The following is a 20,452-nucleotide window of genomic DNA, read 5'->3' as shown; positions in this document are numbered from 1 at the left end:
TGGTGGGAAAAACATGGCCTGTTTGAAATTTTACTGTGCATTTCATCAGTTAATGAAAACTGTGAATTCCAATTCATTTTTTCTCCTAGCTCTGAGCATAAAATTTGACCCTCTTCTTCTTGCTAGATAATCACAGATATTCTTTCATCTGGTTCCTTGGTGGTTTTGATCTTCTTTTTATATTTCATGGTCTAATTGTACAGGCATGCCTCAGAGATATGGCAGATTCGATTCCAGACCACCAGAATAAAGGAATACCACAAGAAAGCAAGTCACACAATTGTTTTTCGTTTCCCAGTGCATACATGAGTTATATTTCAACTATACTATAGTTTATTAAGTGTGCGATACCATTATGTCTAAAAAAACTCCAAGGGCCGGCCCCAAGCCTAGTGGTTAAGTTCGGCACGCTCTGCTTCAGCCACCTGGGATCAGTTCCTGGGTGTGGACCTACACAACTCATCAGTGGCCCTGGCCAATGCTCTGGCAGTGACCCACATACAAAATAGAGGAAGATTGGAGAGATGTTAGCTGAGGGTGAATCTTTTCAGAAAAGAAAAATACTTTATTGCTTAGGAATGCTGAACATCTGAGCCTTCAGCAAGTTGTCATCTTTTTGCTGGTGGAGGGTATGGCCTTGATGTTGATGGCTGCTGACTGATCAGGGTGGTGGTTGCTAAAGGTTGGTTTGGCTGTGGCAATTTCTTAAAATAAGACAACAATGCAGTTTGCAGTATCAATTGATTCTTCCTTTTACAACCAATTTCTCTGTAGCACGTGATGCTGTTTGATAGCATTTTACCCACAGCAGAACTTCTTTCAAAATTAGAGTCAATCATCTCAAAGCTTCATCAACTAGGTTTATGTAATATTCTAAATCCTTTATTGACATTTCAACAATATTCTTAGCATCTTCACGAGGAAGAGATTCCATTCCAGGAAAACAGTTTCTTTGCTCATTCATAAGAAGCAACTCCTCATTTATTAAAGTTTTATCATGAGATTACTGAAATTCAGTCACATCTTCAAGGTCCACTTCTAATTCTGGTTCTCTTGCTACTTCGACCATGTCTGCAGTTATTTCCTCCACTAAAGTCTTGAACCCCTCATAGTCATCCATAAAGGTTGGAATCAACCTCTTCCAAACTCCGGTTAATGTTGATATTTTGACCTCTTCCCATGAATCATGAATGTTTTTAATGGCATCTAGAATGGTGAATCCTTTCCAGAAGGTTTTCAATTTACTTTGCCAAGATCCATCAGAAGAATCACTATCTATGGCAGCTATAACATTGTGAAATGTATTTCTTAAATAATAAGACTTAAAAGTCAAAATTACCCCTTGATCCATGGCTACAAAATGGATGTTGTGCTAGCAGGCATGAAAACAAGATGAATCTCATTGTACATCTCCATCAGACCTCTTGGGTGACCAGGTGCATTTTCAATGAGCAGTAATACTTGAAAAGGAATCTTCCTTTCTGAACAATAGGTATCGAAAGTGGGCTTAAAGTATTCAGTTAACCATGTTGCAAATAGATGTGTTCTCACCCAGGCTTTGCTGTTCCATTTATAGAGCACAGGCAGAGTAGGTTTAGCATAATTCTTAAGGGACCTAGGATTTTCGGAATGGTAAGTGAGCATTGGCTTCAACGTAAAGTCACCAGCTGCATTAGCTCCTAACAAGAGAGTCAGCCTGCCCTTTGAATCTTTGAAGCCAGGCACTGAATTCTCCTCTCTAACTATGAGAGTGCTAGATGGCATCTTCTTCCAACATAAGGCTGTTTCATCTACATTGAAAATGTGTTGTTTGGTGCAGCCACCTTCATGGATTATCTTAGCTAGATCTTCTAGATAACTTGCTGCAGCTTCTACATCAGCACTTTCTGCTTCACCTTGCACTTTTATGTTATGGAGATGGCTTCTTTCCTTAAACCTCATGAACCAACCTCGGTTAGCTTCAACTTTTCCTCTGCAACTTCCTCACCTCTCTCAGCCTTCATAGAATTGAAGAGAGTTAGGGGCTTGCTCCAGATTAGACTTTGGCTTATGGGAATGTTGCCGCTGGTTTGATCTTCTATCCAGAGTGCTGATACTTTCTCCACAGCAGCAATAAAGCTGTTTCGCTTTCTTATCGTTCTTGTGTTCACTAGGGTAGCACTTTCCATTTCCTTCAAGAACTTTTCCTTTGCATTCACAACTTGGCTAACTGGCACAAGAGGCCTAGCTTTTGGCCTATCTCAGCTTTCAATATGCCTTCCTCACTAAGCTGACTCATATCTAGCCTTTAATTTAAAATGAGGGGCGCACAGCTTTTCCCTTCACTTGAACACTTAGAGGTCACTATAGAGTTATTAGTTAGCCTAAGTTCAATATGGTTGTGTCTCAGGGAATACAGAGGCCCAAGGAGAGGGAGAGAGATGGGGAAACAGTAGGTGGAGCAGTGAGAACACACACAACATTGATTGATTAACTTCACCATCATATATGGGCCTGGTTCATGACGCCCCAAAGCAATAGTAACATCAAAAATCACTGATCACAGATGACGGTAACAAATATAATAATAATGAAAAGTCTTGAAATATTGCGAGAATTTCCAAAATGTGACACAGAGAAATGAACTGAGTAAATGCTGTGGGAAAAATGATGTTTATAGACTTGCTCAACACAGGGTTGCCAGAAACCTTCGATTTTTAAAAAATGCAATATCTATGAAGTACAATAAAGCAGAGCACAAGAAAATGAGATACGCCTGTAGTTGTGTATTTGATTTTAGGTCTTCTCAAATAGATTTTGGAAACAGGCAGTTGAAATAAATGACAAATAATTTGTGCATTATATTGTTTCTTTTTCTACCCCAGCAGGTGATAGTTTCATCAGGTCTACCTCGAGTATGGCATGAGAGGTGGGGGAATATATTTGCAAATCCTAGCTCTGTGATATAGACACAAAACATGCAGAATTCAAACAGACTGAAAGTGCCAGAACATAAGGTGAAGCTTTCTTTCTTAAAATTATCCTTCAAAAACAGGAGTTCCCTTATGTTTCAGTCCTTGTGTAACTTCTCATATTAAAGATGCTCTTCTAATACTCTGCTGTGATCAAAAAATACTACTTGGACAAGATCTCCACCTGAAACGAACTCAATTAATGCTCGTTTTGGAGCTAGCACTGGTAAAAGAAAATAAAGAAATTTAACAAGGATTTGGTAAATATTACTTGGAAATAAAGTTTCTACAGTTTATGCTTATGATGCACATTTATAATATAACAGAATAAATGAAAAAAAATGCTTTCTTTTTATTTTACAAATGGATAATTGTCTCTTTAGATTAAGTATCCAGTGACATCATCCTATGGGGATCCCAGAACAGACACTCGGACCCTAAGATGACCTAGAAAGTTCCTCTAAGGTAGATGTTTCAGATGTGTGTGAAGATTCTGAACAAAAGTTTTAATGAAATGTGAGGGCAAAAAGAGCAATATTTCTCAACTGATATTTGTATTGATATAATTTTTAACTTTGTAGCTATAATCCAATTAGGAAATTACATATAATTGGGTATTTGACTTTTATCTATATCACTATAAATTAGTACATTCAATTTGCAAAAGCTTCTGTTTTTTCTTCCAGATAGTTCTACTGGAAAATGAGAGATCACCTCATATTCAGGCTAATAATGTTTGAGAGAATGCTTATTATATTCTAATCCTTTTTAGAAGCAAGTAGCAATTAGTCTTAGAAATTGAAACTTTTTTCCAAATACTGACCATTTGTCCTTATGTGACCTGGAGACTAGAGGGTAATTAATATAGTTATCTGTACTCCTGATTTCATGAGGAATTCCAGTGGTGGTAATTTGAATTCTAGAGAATTGACATTTTTATCACTGACCATGCTGGTAATTTCCTTACTTAGTTTCATTTAATATTCACAGCATTCACTGAGATGGTCTTGGCATAGGCAGAACGAATGGATGGAAACATAAAAAGTTAACAGAGATATGTGTTGATATAAAATTTTAATTTTTTCTTTATTTTTTGTTTTCCAATTTTTTTCATAATGGGGAAGTATTATTTTTATAATTTTAGTAGAGCAATGATGTGTGAATCAAAATTTATTTGCTAAACGATGACTTTACAAAAACGATAGACCCAGAATCAAAGTCCATATTTTTCCCTGGACCACACTCTCCTAAAAACTTTTCAGGACCCATATGAATTATTTCTATGTCACTGTTATTTAATTTGATTGCTATAATTTACATGAATTGTATGTACATACTCAGAGGGAAAATAAAAGACTAGAAATTTGCTTTTCAACCTATGAATTCTTTTTTTATATGACCACAACCACTAAGGAAAACAAAATACATAATTTCTTTCATTTTTTTCAATGCTTTATCAAATTGTGAAAATTCTTTGAAAACTTTCATTTCAATAGGTCTAGTAAGCTGAGAATATACTAGTGAGGTATTCTCCCTCATTCAGGCAAAATTTCTTCTTTAAGGCAAATGAGGACTGAGCAAATTTAGTGGACAGAACTTAGGAAAAAAACAAACCCATCTTGTAACATTCTTGAATATGGCTGCCCAGTTAAATATTTTAATACCTGCTGTTAATCATCCTCTGACTAAATGACAAGTTTAGCAATTTTTGTTCATTTTTCCCCATTGGTTATTTTTAGAAAATAAAATAGCTAAACTTCATTACAAATCTTTCAATACAGAAATACCAAATGGACCTAACATCTCCACCCCTTAGGGACTCATAAGTGGTCTAACTAGGTAATTCTTGTTAATATCCCCCTAGCTACATCAGGTGGAGAATGGCCTCCAAGGATCTGGTTGGAGTTAGAACACTTATCCACTAGGCTAGAAGCTTTTGGAATATGGGACTTATTCTATCTTTATCTTCTTCTCCCATTTATGTCCAGTAGCCAACACAGAAACTGCCATCAATGAATACTGCTGACAGAATGAAGGACCAAAAGAGGACGTAAAACCATGCAGACTCTTTTCATGGACTTTGGAGCTGGAATGACTATGGAGCTTACAAATTCCCTTAAATGGGCCCATCTCTAGGCAATTTGTCAAGATTTGTAATAGCATAAATTGTGACTGATCTTGCCTATCTCTAAGAAGCTAGAGTAATAAGAAGTGAGATTTATCAATGTTCTATAGTCATTTACTTTAAGAATTAATGTTTTGCACTGCTGTGAGGGATGAGAGGAAAACCAGTAACATAGGTTTTGCAGGTAATTGTGAGAAAAGAGCACTGTGTTTTATCTCAATATATAGAAGAGAAGTAAATAATAAATGTGTCTCTCACCTTAAAGACTGTCTACAAGAAAAGTATCTTCACCCAATAACTTATAACAAGGTTTACAGATATGGTCCAAAAAATATCATAATTTTTAGCCTTACCTGATCATCTGTGTGTATGCATATTCTAAAAGAAGAATTTCAATCTGCTTACAAGCAGGGATGTGAACAAACAATTTATGAAGTAGTTTTATTTTCATATATAGTGACTAGAGGCTGCAAACTTGCTGTTCATATACTGAGGCCAAGTATGTGGCAGTCAGATAACAGTGATTCTAAACATTTTTCTAAAAAGCATTATTAGTTTTTCATTACTAGGGTAAAAATAGAAAAATGTTACTTACCAGAGGGAGTTACTATGAGCTTAGTCCCTTTTCCAAATATCTTGATCCAATTTGATCTGTCACACTGGTTACACCTTCTACAAAAACTCAGCCTCCTCCTGAGCTTCATGTTGTAACTAGCAGTTAAAACACTGTGTACTGGCAATTTGATCTCCTGGGTTCCTTTGGAAGTCCTTGAATATAAGTTTTGGGGCATCAGATATTTTATAAGTTTTCCTCAGATAAATTGACCAAAACGCCTGTTTTCCAACAAGGCACTAATCATTGAAAATCATTGATTTAAAATGGAAAGAACAAGAGTAGAAAAAGAAAAGATCAGGCCCAACTGGTCAACCAACTACTTTTCTAAATTCCTAGGAAAAGAACACAGTGAATTAACATTTTTTTTTATTTCCAGGTGTTCAATTGTGTTGAAACTGCTCACAGATTACATCAAAGCAAATGCCCTTTTGTTCTCGAAATTACAAGGGTTGCTTCATTAGCAATTTGGGAATGTATTTATGAAAGGAAGAAACTCTTCAGTAACTGAAGTGGAAATATGCCAATGCAAACGTACTTGAGAATGTGAAGAAATTTCTTCGTTTTTATTAAAAGCACCTTTACCATTTGGCAATATAATTCTTTACCTGGTAACGCCAAATGAGAAAATAATTTCGGTGATGACATTATTTTCCTGGAATAAAAGAAGAGATTTGTAGAATTCTATCTCCTATGAAATAATAGATTGTTTATTTGAATTAAAATTGAAAACATATCAAGCATCTTTTGTGATCACAAGATGTGTAACTAGAAATCAACTGTCAGAAAAAAGCTAGAAAAGACACAAATATGCTACTGAATAACTATTGGATCAATGAAGAAATCAAAAAAGAAATTGAAAATTACCTAAATTCAAAGGAAAATGAAACACAGCATACCAAAATCTATGGGATGCAGTAAAAATGATACTAAGAGGAAAGTTTACAGCAACACAGGCCTACCTGTAAAAACAGGAAAATCTCAAATAAACAATTTAACATTACATCTATGGGAACTAGTTAAAAAAAAGAACGTATGAAGCCCAAAATCAGTAGAAGGAAAGAAAAAGCAAAAATTAGTGAGGAAATAAATGAAATAGACTAAAAAGAAAATGGAAAGGATCATTGAAAATAAGAGCCAGGTCCTTGGAAAGATAAACAAAATTGACAAATCTTTGCTAGGCTCACTAAAAGCAAAAGGGAGAAGTCTCAAATAAATAAAATTAAAAATGAAAGAGGAGGAGGGCGGAGTCAAGATGGCGGCGTAGGCAGACTCGGAACTCACCTCCTCCCGTGGACACAGCCAATTTACAACTACTTGTGGAAAAATTACCCCTGAGACAGAACTGAAAACTGGATAAGAGGAACTCCTGCAACAACGGACAATCTAACTGAGGTGGAAGAGGCAGAGACTCCCTTGTGGAGAGGAAAAACGCCGCCTTCACAAGCCGCAGTGCCTCACGGCCGCCGGGAGCAGCCCACAGGTCCACAGCCCTCCCTGGAGGCGCGGGGTCCTGAGCTGGGGAGCGCCCCTGCTGTGGGCATTTTGTGGACCCAGCACAATCGAGACCAGCGGCATAATATCTGACTTTGCCTGCTACTAAAGCATTGGGGAGTACCCCCAGAAAACCCGGTTCACAAAGAAACTAAAACCCGGTCTTAAAGGGCCCGCACGCAAACTCACCCGTGTCAGAAAGCATCCTAAAATCACCAGAAAGAAAGGTGCACAGTGCTTTGGCGACAAGAGACTCACCCTAATAGGCCCTGAGTGCATCTCGGTGAGGCGTGAGACCTCTCCAGGGACTGGGACATTGGCGGCGGCCATTGTTGTGGCCTGGTGTGGGCGTGCTGACACAGACTCCATTGGAGTTCTCCCTGAGGCCTGCTAGCCCAGGGTCTGCCCCACTCGCTAGAGCACCGATTTAATTCAGCTCAGCCAGGGCAGGCAGCCCACCCTAGAGACTGGCCCCACCCAACAACAAGCCCTCCGGCAACTTGTGGGCCTGCATAGATTGGTGACTGGATTCTCTGCAGCCTGGCAACTGAGCTGACTTGAGAGGGGCAGGGTGTGCACAAGGAGCGGGTGGAGAGTGTGGGGCGATTGCAGAGTATGTGGGGCTCCCGCCGTGGAGAGAGTGGGTCCACTTGGGGAGGTCGGGGCGCACACACGGGGCAGGACTGTGTTGACTGTGTGTGTGGACCTGTGGGCAGCAGGGCTTGTCAGCTGCAGAAGACTTGTGCTTCTCAAAGACCCACATAGGGGGTTTGCCCCACCTTCCAAGCCTGAAACAATTGGGTGCTCCTGTGCCTGAGGCCAGCCCCACCCAGCTGCAATCCTCAGAGAGCTGACAAGAGACCTAATAGGCTAGAGGCTTACAGCAATTGTAAGGCCCTGAGCCTAACAACCTGCCACGCTGGGGGCCTACTCACTTAAAAGAAATACTGCAACACAAATGTGGTATTAGAACTTGCAGCCAACTGTGCTGGGGCTCCCCACACCTGATAAAGAGACTGAAGGGCCCACAACAACTACAAGCAGCTGAGCATTACAACAGCTGGCCAGGAGCATAACTCAGCCTCCCTGGGCGCCTACAGGGAGAGCAAACAGGCCACAACAGAAGGGCACATGTAGCCCACATAGGGGTCACCCCTGGAACATTGAGAACTGAGAGAAGCACACTGGAAGCCTCCTAAGCCATCACTTATATAAGGTCACCTATCCAAGAGCAGGAGACGTAGCTGACCTACCTAATACGTAGACACAAGCACAGGGAAAGAGGCAAAATGAGGAGGCAAAAGAATACATTCCAAGTAATGGAACAGGACAAAACCCCAGAAAAGGAACTAAGTGAAACAGAAATGAGCAACCTACCCAACAGAGAGTTCAAACTAAGAGTGTTAAGGATGCTCGCTGATCTGGGGAGAAGAATAGATGAACTCAGTGAGAATGTCAACAAAGAAATGGAAGATATAAAAAAGAACCAAGCAGAAATGAAGAATACAATACTGGAAATGAAAAATTCATTAGAGGGACTCAAAAGCAGAGTAGAGGATACAGAAGAACAGATCTGTGAGCTGGAAGAAAGACTAGAAGAAATTACCCAAGCTGAACAGGTAAAAGAGAAAAGAATTAAAAAGAGTGAGGACAGTCTAAGGGACCTCTGGGACAACATCAAGCGCACTAACATCCGTGTTATAGGTGTCCCGGAAGGAGAAGAGCAAGACAAGGGGGCAGAGAATCTGTTTCAAGAAATAATAGATGAAAACTTCCCTAACCTAAGGAAGGAAACAGACATCCAGGTACAGGAAGCACAGAGAGCCCCAAACAAGATAAACCCAAAGAGGCCTACACCAAGACACATCGTAATCAAAATGTCCAGAATTAAAGATAAAGAGAGAATCCTAAAAGCCGCAAGAGAATGTCAAGTTACATACAAAGGAAACCCCATAAAGTTTTCAGATGACTTCTCAGCAGAAACCTTACAGGCTAGAAGAGACTGGCAAGATATATTTAAAGTGCTAAAAGGAAAAAACTTACAGCCAAGAATACTCTACCCAGCAAGGTTATCATTAAAAATGGAAGGAGAGATCAAAAATTTCCCAGATAAGCAAAAATTAAAGGAGTTTGTCACCAAGAAACCAGTGCTACAAGAAATGTTAAAGGGACTGATTTAAGGGGAAAAGAGAAGACCACAAATACGAAAAATTATCTATTTCCATGATTAGAACATATACAAATGCACAAAAAAGAGGTTAGATATGATATCAAAAACATGAGGGAGGAGGGGAGTTAAAGAGTACAGCTTTCAGACAGAGGTCAAACTAAAGTGACCATCAATTCTGTATAGAAGAAGAAAGAAACAGAGAAGGACTACTAAAACACTGCGAAAAAAAAAAAGTTAAAAAATGGCAGTAAGTACATACTTATCAATAGCTACTTTAAACATCAATGGACTAAATGCTCCAATTAAAAGGCATAGGGTGGCTTATTGGATAAAAAAACAAGACCCATATATATGCTGCATACAAGAGACACACTTCAGACCTAAAGACACTCACAAACCGAAAGTGAAGGGATGGAAAAAGATACTCCACGCAAATGGCAATGAAAAGAAAGCTGGGGTAGCAGTACTCATATCAGACAAAATAGACTTTAAAACAAAAACCGTATAAAGAGACAAAGAAGGGCATTACATAATGATCAAGGGAACAATCCAACAAGAGGATATAACACTTGTAAATATCTATGCACCCAATGTAGGTGCACCTAAATATATAAAGCAATTATTAACAGACATAAAAACAGAAATAGACAGTAACACAATAATAGTAGGGGACTTTAACACTCCACTTACACCAACGGATAGATCATCCAAACAGAAGATCAATAAGGAAACATTGGCCTTAAATGACAGACTAGAACAGATGGACCTAGTAGATATATACAGAGCATTCCATCCAAAAACTGAAGAATACACGTTCTTTTCAAATGCACGTGGAACATTCTCCAGGATTAATCACATCTTAGGCCACAAAACAAGTCTCCATAAATTTAAGAAGATTGAAATAATACCAAGCATCTTTTCTGACCACAACGGTATGAAACTAGAAATCAACTATAGGAAGAAAATCAGAAAAGCCACAAATATGTGGAGATTAAACAAAATGCTACTGAACAACGACTGGGTCAATGAAGAAATCAAAGAAGAAATCAAAAAATACCTGGAGAGAGATGAAAATGAAAATACGACATGCCAGAATTTATGGGATACAGCAAAAGCGGTTCTAAGAGGGAAGTTTATAGCGATACAGGCCTATCTCAACAAACAAGAAAAATCTCAAATAAACAATCTAACAATGCACCTAAAGGAACTGGAAAAAGAAGAACAAGCCAAGCCCAAAATCAGTAGAAGAAGGGAAATCATAAAAATCAGAGAAGAAATAACTGAAATAGCGACCAAAAAAACAATAGAAAAAATTAATAAAACCAAGAGCTTGTTCTTTGAAAAGATCAACAAAATTGACAAACCTTTAGCTAGGCTCACCAAGAAAAAAAGAGAGAAGGCACAAATAAGTAAAATCAGAAATGAAAGAGGAGAGGTTACAACAGACACCTCAGAAATACAAATATTATAAGAGAATACTATGAAAAGCTATATGCCAACCAATTCGACAATCTGGAAGAAATGGATAAATTCTTAGAATCATACAACCTTCCAAATCTGGATCAAGAAGAAGTAGAGAATTTGAATAAACCAATCACCAGTAAGGAGATCGAAACAGTAATCAAAAACCTCCCCAAAAATAAAAGTCCAGGACCAGACGGCTTCCCTGGTGAATTCTACCAAACATTCAAAGAAGACTTAACCTATCCTTCTCAAACTCTTCCAAAAATTGAGGCGGGGGGGAAGCTCCCTAACTCATTCTACGAAGCTGACATTACCCTGATACCAGGGTATCAGACAAGGACAACACAAAAAAAAGAAAATTACAGGCCAATATCACTGATGAACATCGATGCAAAAATCCTTAACAAAATACTAGCAAATCGCATACAACAATACGTTAAAAAGATTATACAACATGATCAAGTCGGATTTATTCCAGGTATGCAGGGATGATTTAACATTCGCAAATCAATCAATGTAATACACCACATTAATAAAATGAAGTATAAAAATCACATGATCATCTCAATAGATGCAGAGAAAGCATTTGACAAGATACAGCATCCATTTATGATAAAAACTCTGAATAAAATGGGTATAGAAGGAAAGTACCTCAACATAATAAAGACCATATATGAGAATCACACAGCTAATATCATCCTCAATGGTGAAAAACTGAAAGCTATCCCTCTAAGAACAGGAACCAGACAAGTATGCCCACTGTCACCACTCCTATTTAACATAGTACTGGAAGTCCTAGCCAGAGCAATCAGGCAAGAGAAAGAAATAAAAGGGATCCAAATTGGAAAGGAAGAAGTGAAACTGTCACTATTTGCAGATGACATGATTTTATATATAGAAAACCCTAAAGAATCCACCAGAAAACTTTTAGAAGTAATAAAGGAATAAGGTAAATTTGCAGGATACAAAATCAACATACAAAAATCAGTTGCATTTCTGTACACTAACAACGAAGTAGCAGAAAGAGAAATTAAGAATACCATCCCATTTACAATTGCAACAAAAAAGAATAAAATACCTAGGAATAAACTTAACCAAAGAGGTGAAAGATCTGTACACGGAAAACTATAAAACATTTCTGAAAGAAATTGAAGAAGACACAAAGAAATGGAAAGATATTCCGTGCTCTTGGATTGGAAGAATTAACATAGTTAAGATGTCCATACTTCCTAAAGCCATCTATAGATTCAATGCAATCCTTATCAAAGTTCCAACAACATTTTTCACAGAAATAGAACAAAGAATCCTAAAATTTATATGGAACAACAAAAGACCCCGAATAGCTAAAGGAATCCTGAGAAAAAAGAACAAAGCTGGAGGTATCACACTCCCTGATTTCAAAATATACTACAAAGCTATAGTAACCAAAACAGCATGGTACTGGCACAAAAACAGACACACAGATCAATGGAAAAGAATTGAAAGCCCAGAAATAAGCCCACACATCTATGGACAGCTAATCTTTGACAAAGGAGCCAAGAACGTACAATGGGGAAAAGAAAGTCTCTTCAACCAATGGTGTTGGGAAAACTGGATAGCCATATGCAAAAAAATGAAAGTAGACCCTTACCTTACACCATACACAAAAATTAACTCCAAATGGATTAAAGACTTGAATGTAAAACCTGAAACTGTGAAACTTCTAGAAGAAAACATAGGCAGTACGCTTTTCGACATCGGTCTTAGCAACATCTTTTCAAGCACCATGTCTGACCGGGCAAGAGAAACAATAGAAAAAATAAACAAATGGGACTACATCAAACTCAAAAGCTTCTGCACAGCAAAGGAAACCATCAACAAAACGAAAAGACAACCTAACAATTGGGAGAAGATATTTGCAAACCATACTTCTGATAAGGGCTTAATCTCCAAAATATATAAAGAACTCATGCATCTCAACAACAAAAAAACTAGCAACCCAATTAAAAAATGGGCAAAAGACCTGAACAGACATTTCTCCAAAGAAGATATACAGATGGCCAACAGACACATGAAAAGATGTTCAACATCACTAACTATCAGGGAAATGCAAATCAAAACTACAATGAGATATCACCTCACGCCCGTCAGAATGGCTATAATTAACAAGACAGGAAACAACATGTGTTGGAGAGGATGTGGAGAGAAGGGAACTCTCATACACTGCTGGTGGGAGTGCGAACTGGTGCAGCCACTATGGAAAACAAAATGGAGATTCCTCAAAAAATCAAGGTTAAAACTACCATATGATCTAGCTATTCCACTGCTGGGTATTTATCCAAAGAACTTGAAAACACCAATTTGTAAAGGTACATGCACCCCTGTGTTCATTGCAGCGTTGTTCACAATAGCCGAGACTTGGAAGCAACCTAAGTGCCCATCAAGGGACGAATGGATAAAGAAGCTGTGGTATATATACACAATGGAATACTACTCAGCCATAAGAAATGATGAAATCCAGCCCTTTGTGACAACATGGATGGACATTGAGGGTATAATGCAAAGTGAAATAAGTCAGAGGGAGAAGGTCAAATACCATATGATTTCCTTCATTAAGTAGTAGATAATAACAACAATAAACAAACACATAGAGACAGAGATTGGATTGGTGGTTACCAGAGGGGAAGTGGGGAGGGAGGAGGGTGAAAGGGATAATTCGGTACATGTGTGTGGTGATGGGTTGTAATTAGTATTTTGGTGGTGAACATGATGTAATCTATGCAGAAATAGAAGTACAATGATGTACACCTGAAATTTTTACAATGTTATAAACCAATGTTACTGCAATAAACAAAAAATTTTTTAAAAAAGTGAAAGAGGATAAATTACAACAGATACCACAGAAATACAAAGGATTATAAGAGAATACTATGAAACACTATAAGCCAACAAATTGGATAACCTAGAAGAATGGATGAATTCCCAGAATCATATAACCTTCCAAAAGCAAATCAAGAACAAATAGAGAATATGAATAAACCAATCACTTGCAAGGAGATTTAAACAGCAATCAAAACCCTCCAAATACAAAAGTACAGGGCTAGATGACTTCTCTGGTGAATTCTACCAAACGTTCAAAGACGATTTAATACTTATTTTTCTCATACTTTTCCAAAAAATCGAAGAGAGGGGGACGCTTCCTAAGTCATTTACAATTTCAACATTACCCTGGTACAAACAACAACTAAAGGTGACACAAAAAGGAAAGTTATAGGCCAATATTGTTGGTGAACATAGATGCAAAATTCTCGACAATACTAGCAGGTTGAATACAACAATACATTAAAAGGACAATACAGCATGATCATGTGTAATTTCTTCCAGGGATACAAGGGTAGTTCAACATCCACAAATCAATCAATGTGATACACCAATTTAATTAAATCAAGAATAAAAACAACAGGATCTTCTCAAAAGATGCAGAGAAAGCATTTGACAAGATTCACCATACGTTTATGGTAAAAACTCTCAATAAAATGAGTATAGAAGGAAAATACCTCAACATAATAAAGGCCATATCAGACAAAGCCACAGCTAACATACTCAATTCTGAAAACCTGAAAGCTATCCCCCAGGAACGGGAACAAGACAAAGATGCCCACTTTTGCCACTCTTATTCAACATAGTATCTGAAATCCTAGCCAGAGCAATTAGGTAAGAAAAAGAAATAAAAATTATCCGTATTTTAAAGGAAGAAGTAAAACCATCATTCTTTGTGGATGACATGATTTTATATATAGAAAACCCTAAAGAATCCACAAAAAAACTATTGGAAATTAAAAATGAAAGCATCAAATTTCTAGAGTGCAAAATCAACATATAAAATTCAGTTGTGTTTCCATGCACTAACAAGGAACTAGCAGAAAGAGAAATCAAGAATACAATTTCATTTATAGTTTCAACAAAAAGAATAAAATACCTAGGAATAAACTTAACCAAGAAGGTGAAAACCTGTACACTGAATACTATAAGACATTGTTGAAAGAAATTGAAGAAGACACAAAGCAATGGAAAGATATTCTGTGCTCACATACCAGAAGAATTAACATACTTAAAATGTCCATATTACATAAAGCAATCTACAGATTCAATGCAATCCCAATCAGAATCTCAATGACATTTTTCAAGGAAATAGAACAAAGAATCCTAAAATTTATATGGAACAACAAAAGACCCCAAATAGCCAAAGCAATCCTGAGAAGAAAGAACAAAGATGGAAGCATGACACTCCTGAATTCAAAATATACTACAAAGCTATAGAAATCAAAACAACATGATACTGGCACAAAAACAGACACCCAGATCAATGGAATGGAATTAAGAGCCCAGAAATAAAACCACACATCTTTGGACAGCTAATCTTTGACAAAGGAGTCAACAACATACAACATACAAAGGAGAAAGGAAAATCTCTTCAGTAAATGGTATTGGGAAATCTTGACAGCCACAAGCAAAGAAATGAAAGTAGGCCATTATCTTACACCATATGCAAAAATTAACTCAAAATTGATTAAAGAATTAAATGTTAAGACCTGAAACCAGAATTCCCAGAAGAAAACATAGACAGTGCACTTTTTGACAGCAGTCTTAGCAGTATTTATTTATTATTATTTTTTTTTTTTGCTGGGAAAGATTTGCCCTGAGCTAACGTTTGTTACCAATCTTCATCTCTTTTTCTTTTTTCCTCCCCAAAGCCCCAGTACATCGTTGTATATTCTAATTGTAGGTCCTTCTAGTTCTTCTATGTGAGCTGCCGATATAGCATTTCTACTGACGAGTGGTGTGGTCCTGCAGCCAGGACCCAAGCACAGGCCACCGAAGAGGAGCGCACGGAACCTTAACCACTAGGCCATCAGGGCTGGCTCTTAGCAGCAACCTTTTGAATACCATGTCTCCTAAGGCAAGGGAAACAAAAGAAAAAATAATAAAATGGGACTGCATGAAACTAAAAAGTTTCTGCATGGCAAAAGAAACCATCAACAAAATGAAAAGACAACCTACCAACTGGGAGAAAATATTTTTAAATCATATATCAGATAAGAGTTTAATTTCCGAAGTATATAAAGTACTCACACAACTCAACAACAAAAAAATGAACCACCTGATCAAAAAATGGGAAGAGGATATGAACAGATATTTTGCCAAACAAGATAGACAGATGGCCCACAAGCTCATGAAAAGATGTGCAACATTGCTAATTATTAGGGAAAAGCAATTCAAAACTAGAATGAGATATCATCTCACACCTGTCAGATTGGCTGTTATTAAAAAGACAACCAATAACAAGTATTAGAGAGGATGTGGAACAAAGGCGACCATCAAACACTGCTGCAGGGGATGCAAATGGGGGCAGCCAGTATAGAATACAGTATGGAGATTTCTCAAAAAATTAAAATTAAAAATATCCTTTGATCCCTCTATTGCATTTCTGGGTATTATCCAAAGAATATAGAAACCCTAATTTGAAAAGATATATACACCCCTTCGTGCATTTCAGCTTTATTCACAATAGCCAAGTCTTGGAAGCAACCCAAGTGTCCATCAATGGATAAATGGATAAGGAAGATATGGTGTATATATATATACATTAGAATACAATTCAGCCTCAAAATAAGATGAAATAGCGCCATTTGTAACAATACAGACGGACCTTGAGGGCATTACGCTAAGCGAAAAAAGTCAGGGAAAGACGAACACTGCATGATTTCACTCATATGTGGAAAATAGACAAACACACAGCTAAAGAGGAACAGATGGGTGGTTACTAGAGGGGAAGGGGGTGGGGGAAGGGCAAAAGGGGTAAAGGGGCACATGTGTATGGTGACGGATGGAAACTAGACATTTGGGGTTGAACACGATGCCGTCTATACAAAAGCAAAATATAATGATATACACCTACAATTTACATAATGTCCTAAACCACTCTGACCTCAATAAAATAATAAAAATAAATATAATGAGAAATTAAATCTCAGTAAATTGCCAAAAAAAAAAAGAAATGACCTTTTTTACTGCTATCGTTACTATTTCGTAGCTGTACAACTCAGGGCAAAAGAGACATTCAAGCCCAATAAGCCACCCTCAGCACCCCAAGCACGAACATTGTCTCTTAATTTGGCAGACAGTTTCCGTGGGAATCAGGAGAGACAACGGATTGTTTTCTAAAAATCAAAAGTTGTTAAAGGGGAGAAAAAGTCACCAAGACAGAGCCCATTACAGGCCTTTCTAACGGTCAAATTTCACATGTGGTCTCTATGCGCTCAATAATATGCAGAGAGAGTTTTAATATTTTGAAATGTGAATTCTTTTTTAAAATAAATTTTAAAATAAAATTCAAAAGTCATGGGTGTTTTCTACTAGACAATTTGAGGACTACAGAAATGACATAGAAAAAAATATCCATGATCCCAACGTCCAGAGATGACCACTCCAGAGCGGTGCCCTTTCCATTGAACACATTCTCAAGGCTGAATAAAAAGAGCCCCCAAGACAGAACAGTCAACATGGGTTTTAGGTGGGCCTCGCAATTTTTTGAATCATGATTTTTACAAGATGACTCCTAGGTTATAGATATCACTTTGCCACAGTACTATGATGTGTGGGGAGTTAGATGGTAGATATGTTATATGAAAACAATGATTCTGAAGAATTTCTTGAATTTTCTTCAGCATTCATTAGGTCATATAATGTTGCTTCTATTACTCAGAGCCATTTTGTCTCACCCACTTCAGGTCTGAAGGAAAATAATTTGAGCCAAAATCATCAGGATCTTTCAGGCATCCAAGTACACAAAATCCCCCACACTAGGGAATGTGAGCACTACAATGAAAATCAAAATATTCATCTCACTTCAACAGACATTACTTGAGTCCCCACTATATTAGGTGCTGTACATTCTAGAAGATGCTTTCAGAGTGTCTATCAATCAGCAATTTAAACCACCATTCAACTGGCAAAGGTTCCCTTAGGACAGGGCTGGTTTCCTCTGGCTGGTTTGTCTTTGTTGTGTGTTTGCCAGAGTCCTTGGGGTAGCTCACCTCAGTGTAAAGGAGAAGGGCAGGAGGAGGAAATGACTCCAAATATGGACTTCGCTTTCCCTCAATAGTGGTTGGTCCAAGCACAAGGCCACTCTTCCCCGCAATGTGTGCAAGCCACGGGGACTACAGAACCATGATTGAAAACTTACATTTAAATTAATTTGGGGGCCGGCCCTGTGGCTTGGTGGTTAAGTGCGTGCGCTGCGATGCTGGTGGCCCGGGTTCGGATCCCGGGTGCGCATCGAGGCACCACTTCTCCGTCCATCCTGAGGCCGAGTCCCACATACAGCAACTAGAAGGATGTGCAGCTATGACATACAACTATCTACTGGGGCTTTGGGGGGAAAAAAATAAAATAAATAAAATCTTTAAATTAATTTGGGATGACTACTCATGAGACTCTTTTCATATCTAGTTATTCTCTCTTTAACGACACTGTAATAGTCAGCCACACCATGACAGATGTGGTGCTAAGCCCTATACAAAGATGTGTGGTACGTGTGTGTGTGTGTGTGTGTGTGTGTATGTATATGTAAGCTTGTTGTTATTTTGTTTCTTTGTTTTTTTAATCAGGTAACATTTACTGAGCTCTGACAATGTGCCACGCACTGGGCCAGACCCTTAGTGTGCACCATCTCAGGAACCCTCACAACAACCCATGAGGTAACTACAGGACCTCTGTGTTACAGGTGAGGAAATGGGCTAGAGAAGCCATCAACCTGACGCACAGCTAGTCAGTGTCAGAGCTCAGGTCAGACCTGCATCTTTCTGTACAAGAGGGCTAGGTCCTAACCACTTTGCTGTACCATGTGTGTAGCCAGATAATGGCAACCCAGCAGGAGAAAGGGCTCTACAGGAGCAACCTGCAGCCTTGACAGAGCAGATGAGATCTGTAATGTCTGCTGTGACAGCACCTGGCTCAGAGGAGTTAGTCAAACACTTCCTGTTGGGTGACTGGAATCTTAAGGCAGAAAATGAACTACTCCTCAAACTCCAATCCAAAGCAGACTTTGATTCGGACTCCTTAAGTAGCAGTGTTTGTGTGTGAGGAAGATCAGCCCTGAGCTAACATCCATGCCAATCCTCCTCTTTTTTTGTTTGTTTGTTTTGTTTTTTTTTTTGCTGAGAAAGACTGGCCCTGAGCTAACATCCGTGCCCATCTTCCTCCACTTTATGTGGGACACCGCCACAGCATGGCCTGACAAGCAGTGTGTCAGTGCGCAACCGGGATCCGAACCCAGGCCACCAGCAGCAGAGGACACGCACTTAACCACTACACCACGGGGCTGGCCCAAGTAGTAGTGTTTATGAGTTTTGTGCAAAATAAAATATCACCACTCCAGGGCATGCATCTGATATATTATCATGCAGTCAGCCCTGCTTGTGGTTAGGTCATGCTGTGTTTGTTACATTTTAGCCTCCAGGAGAATGAAGAACATTTAATCTAATATCCAGTTTATTAATAAAAGCAGAAAGGTGGATCACAAAAAAACCAAGGTAATGCAAATTGACTAGTAGAAAATGATGTGATGTACATATCTTGGCAAAAAGTAAAGTAGAGCATGTGGGGAAGGTTGAGCTAGATGAATAAACGTGGATGCCATGGGAAAGCCTGTTAGGGAGAGAGTAGATTCCTGAAAAAAATGAGTCTGATCATTTGCACTTACTTATGCAAATTTTCCTCTTGGAGAAAATATAGAATTTGGCAACTCGATACACAGTCACCCATATGAACATTTATCTACAAAACTACATAAAAGTGTACAGGTGGTAACTGTGATTTCCCAGTTCATAACAATGAACGAAGAACCACTGAACATTTATTGACTGACATGGCTCTAACGTCTGCCACTGTGCACCTCCCAGAAGGCACAATAGTAGGTGGCTCGTCTTTGTTCCCTACAGTGTGAACGGTGAGTGTAGACGTAGAAGGTTCAGATGTCTTGTTTACCTTAAATTTACCCAAGGGAATGCCTGCCTCCATTGTGACAGTGTTGTCAGATGAAATGTGCAGCAGGTGCTGCACGGCTTGACCAGGGCTTTCTTGATCCTAATATACGGACATCGTAGAAAATGTTCCACCAGATAGCACATTTTCCAGGTGGGCTGTTTCTGACAGCTCTTTAGTACTGGAAAGTTGAGGTTGCTCTAGATGACCTGCACCATACACACACACTGAAAAAAAGTGAAGGAGGAGAGTAACGAGCAAAGTCTTACAAATTTTTAAAAATTACAAAGTTGGAGAACATCTGTGAAAGGAATTGGGGGAGGGAAACAACTTACAAGCTCCAAGGACTGCCAGAGGAAATGCTGGGAAGAGTGACAGCATGTGTGAATGAACTGCACTCTCTTCTAGGGCAGCCTGCATCCACTGCTGAGAAGAGTCTCAGACCACTATGGCTTGGCTGAGTCACCAAGTCAAATTGTCCACTGGGGAGTGTGAACATGGCTCTCTTGCCTCATTGTGAAGGAGCGTCCTCACCACCAGTTAGCACATCCACTCTATATGAAGACAGTAGTGCCAGGTCCTCACCTTAGATCAGACCACACAGTACAGAC

General features: G+C 38.6%; 1 protein-coding gene across 1 annotated transcript in view; it reads right to left on the bottom strand.

The window, feature by feature from the left end:
* Window positions 1-20,222, bottom strand: part of LOC101399778 (M1-specific T cell receptor beta chain-like) — a 31,470-nt gene extending 11,248 nt beyond the window's left edge. The window contains 4 exon segments of the mRNA XM_087436216.1: window positions 5,672-5,735; window positions 19,753-19,781; window positions 19,784-20,068; window positions 20,177-20,222. Coding sequence (XP_087292342.1) covers window positions 5,672-5,735; window positions 19,753-19,781; window positions 19,784-20,068; window positions 20,177-20,222 — 424 coding nt within the window.
* Between the last annotated feature and the right edge of the window lie 230 nt (window positions 20,223-20,452).

The sequence above is a fragment of the Ceratotherium simum genome, chromosome 1 (genome assembly GCF_057802395.1).
Source record: "Ceratotherium simum simum isolate JZ-2026a chromosome 1, ASM5780239v1, whole genome shotgun sequence".
NCBI lineage: Eukaryota > Metazoa > Chordata > Mammalia > Perissodactyla > Rhinocerotidae > Ceratotherium > Ceratotherium simum.
Note: the sequence above shows the minus strand (reverse complement) of the source record. Positions and strands in the feature narration are given on the sequence as shown.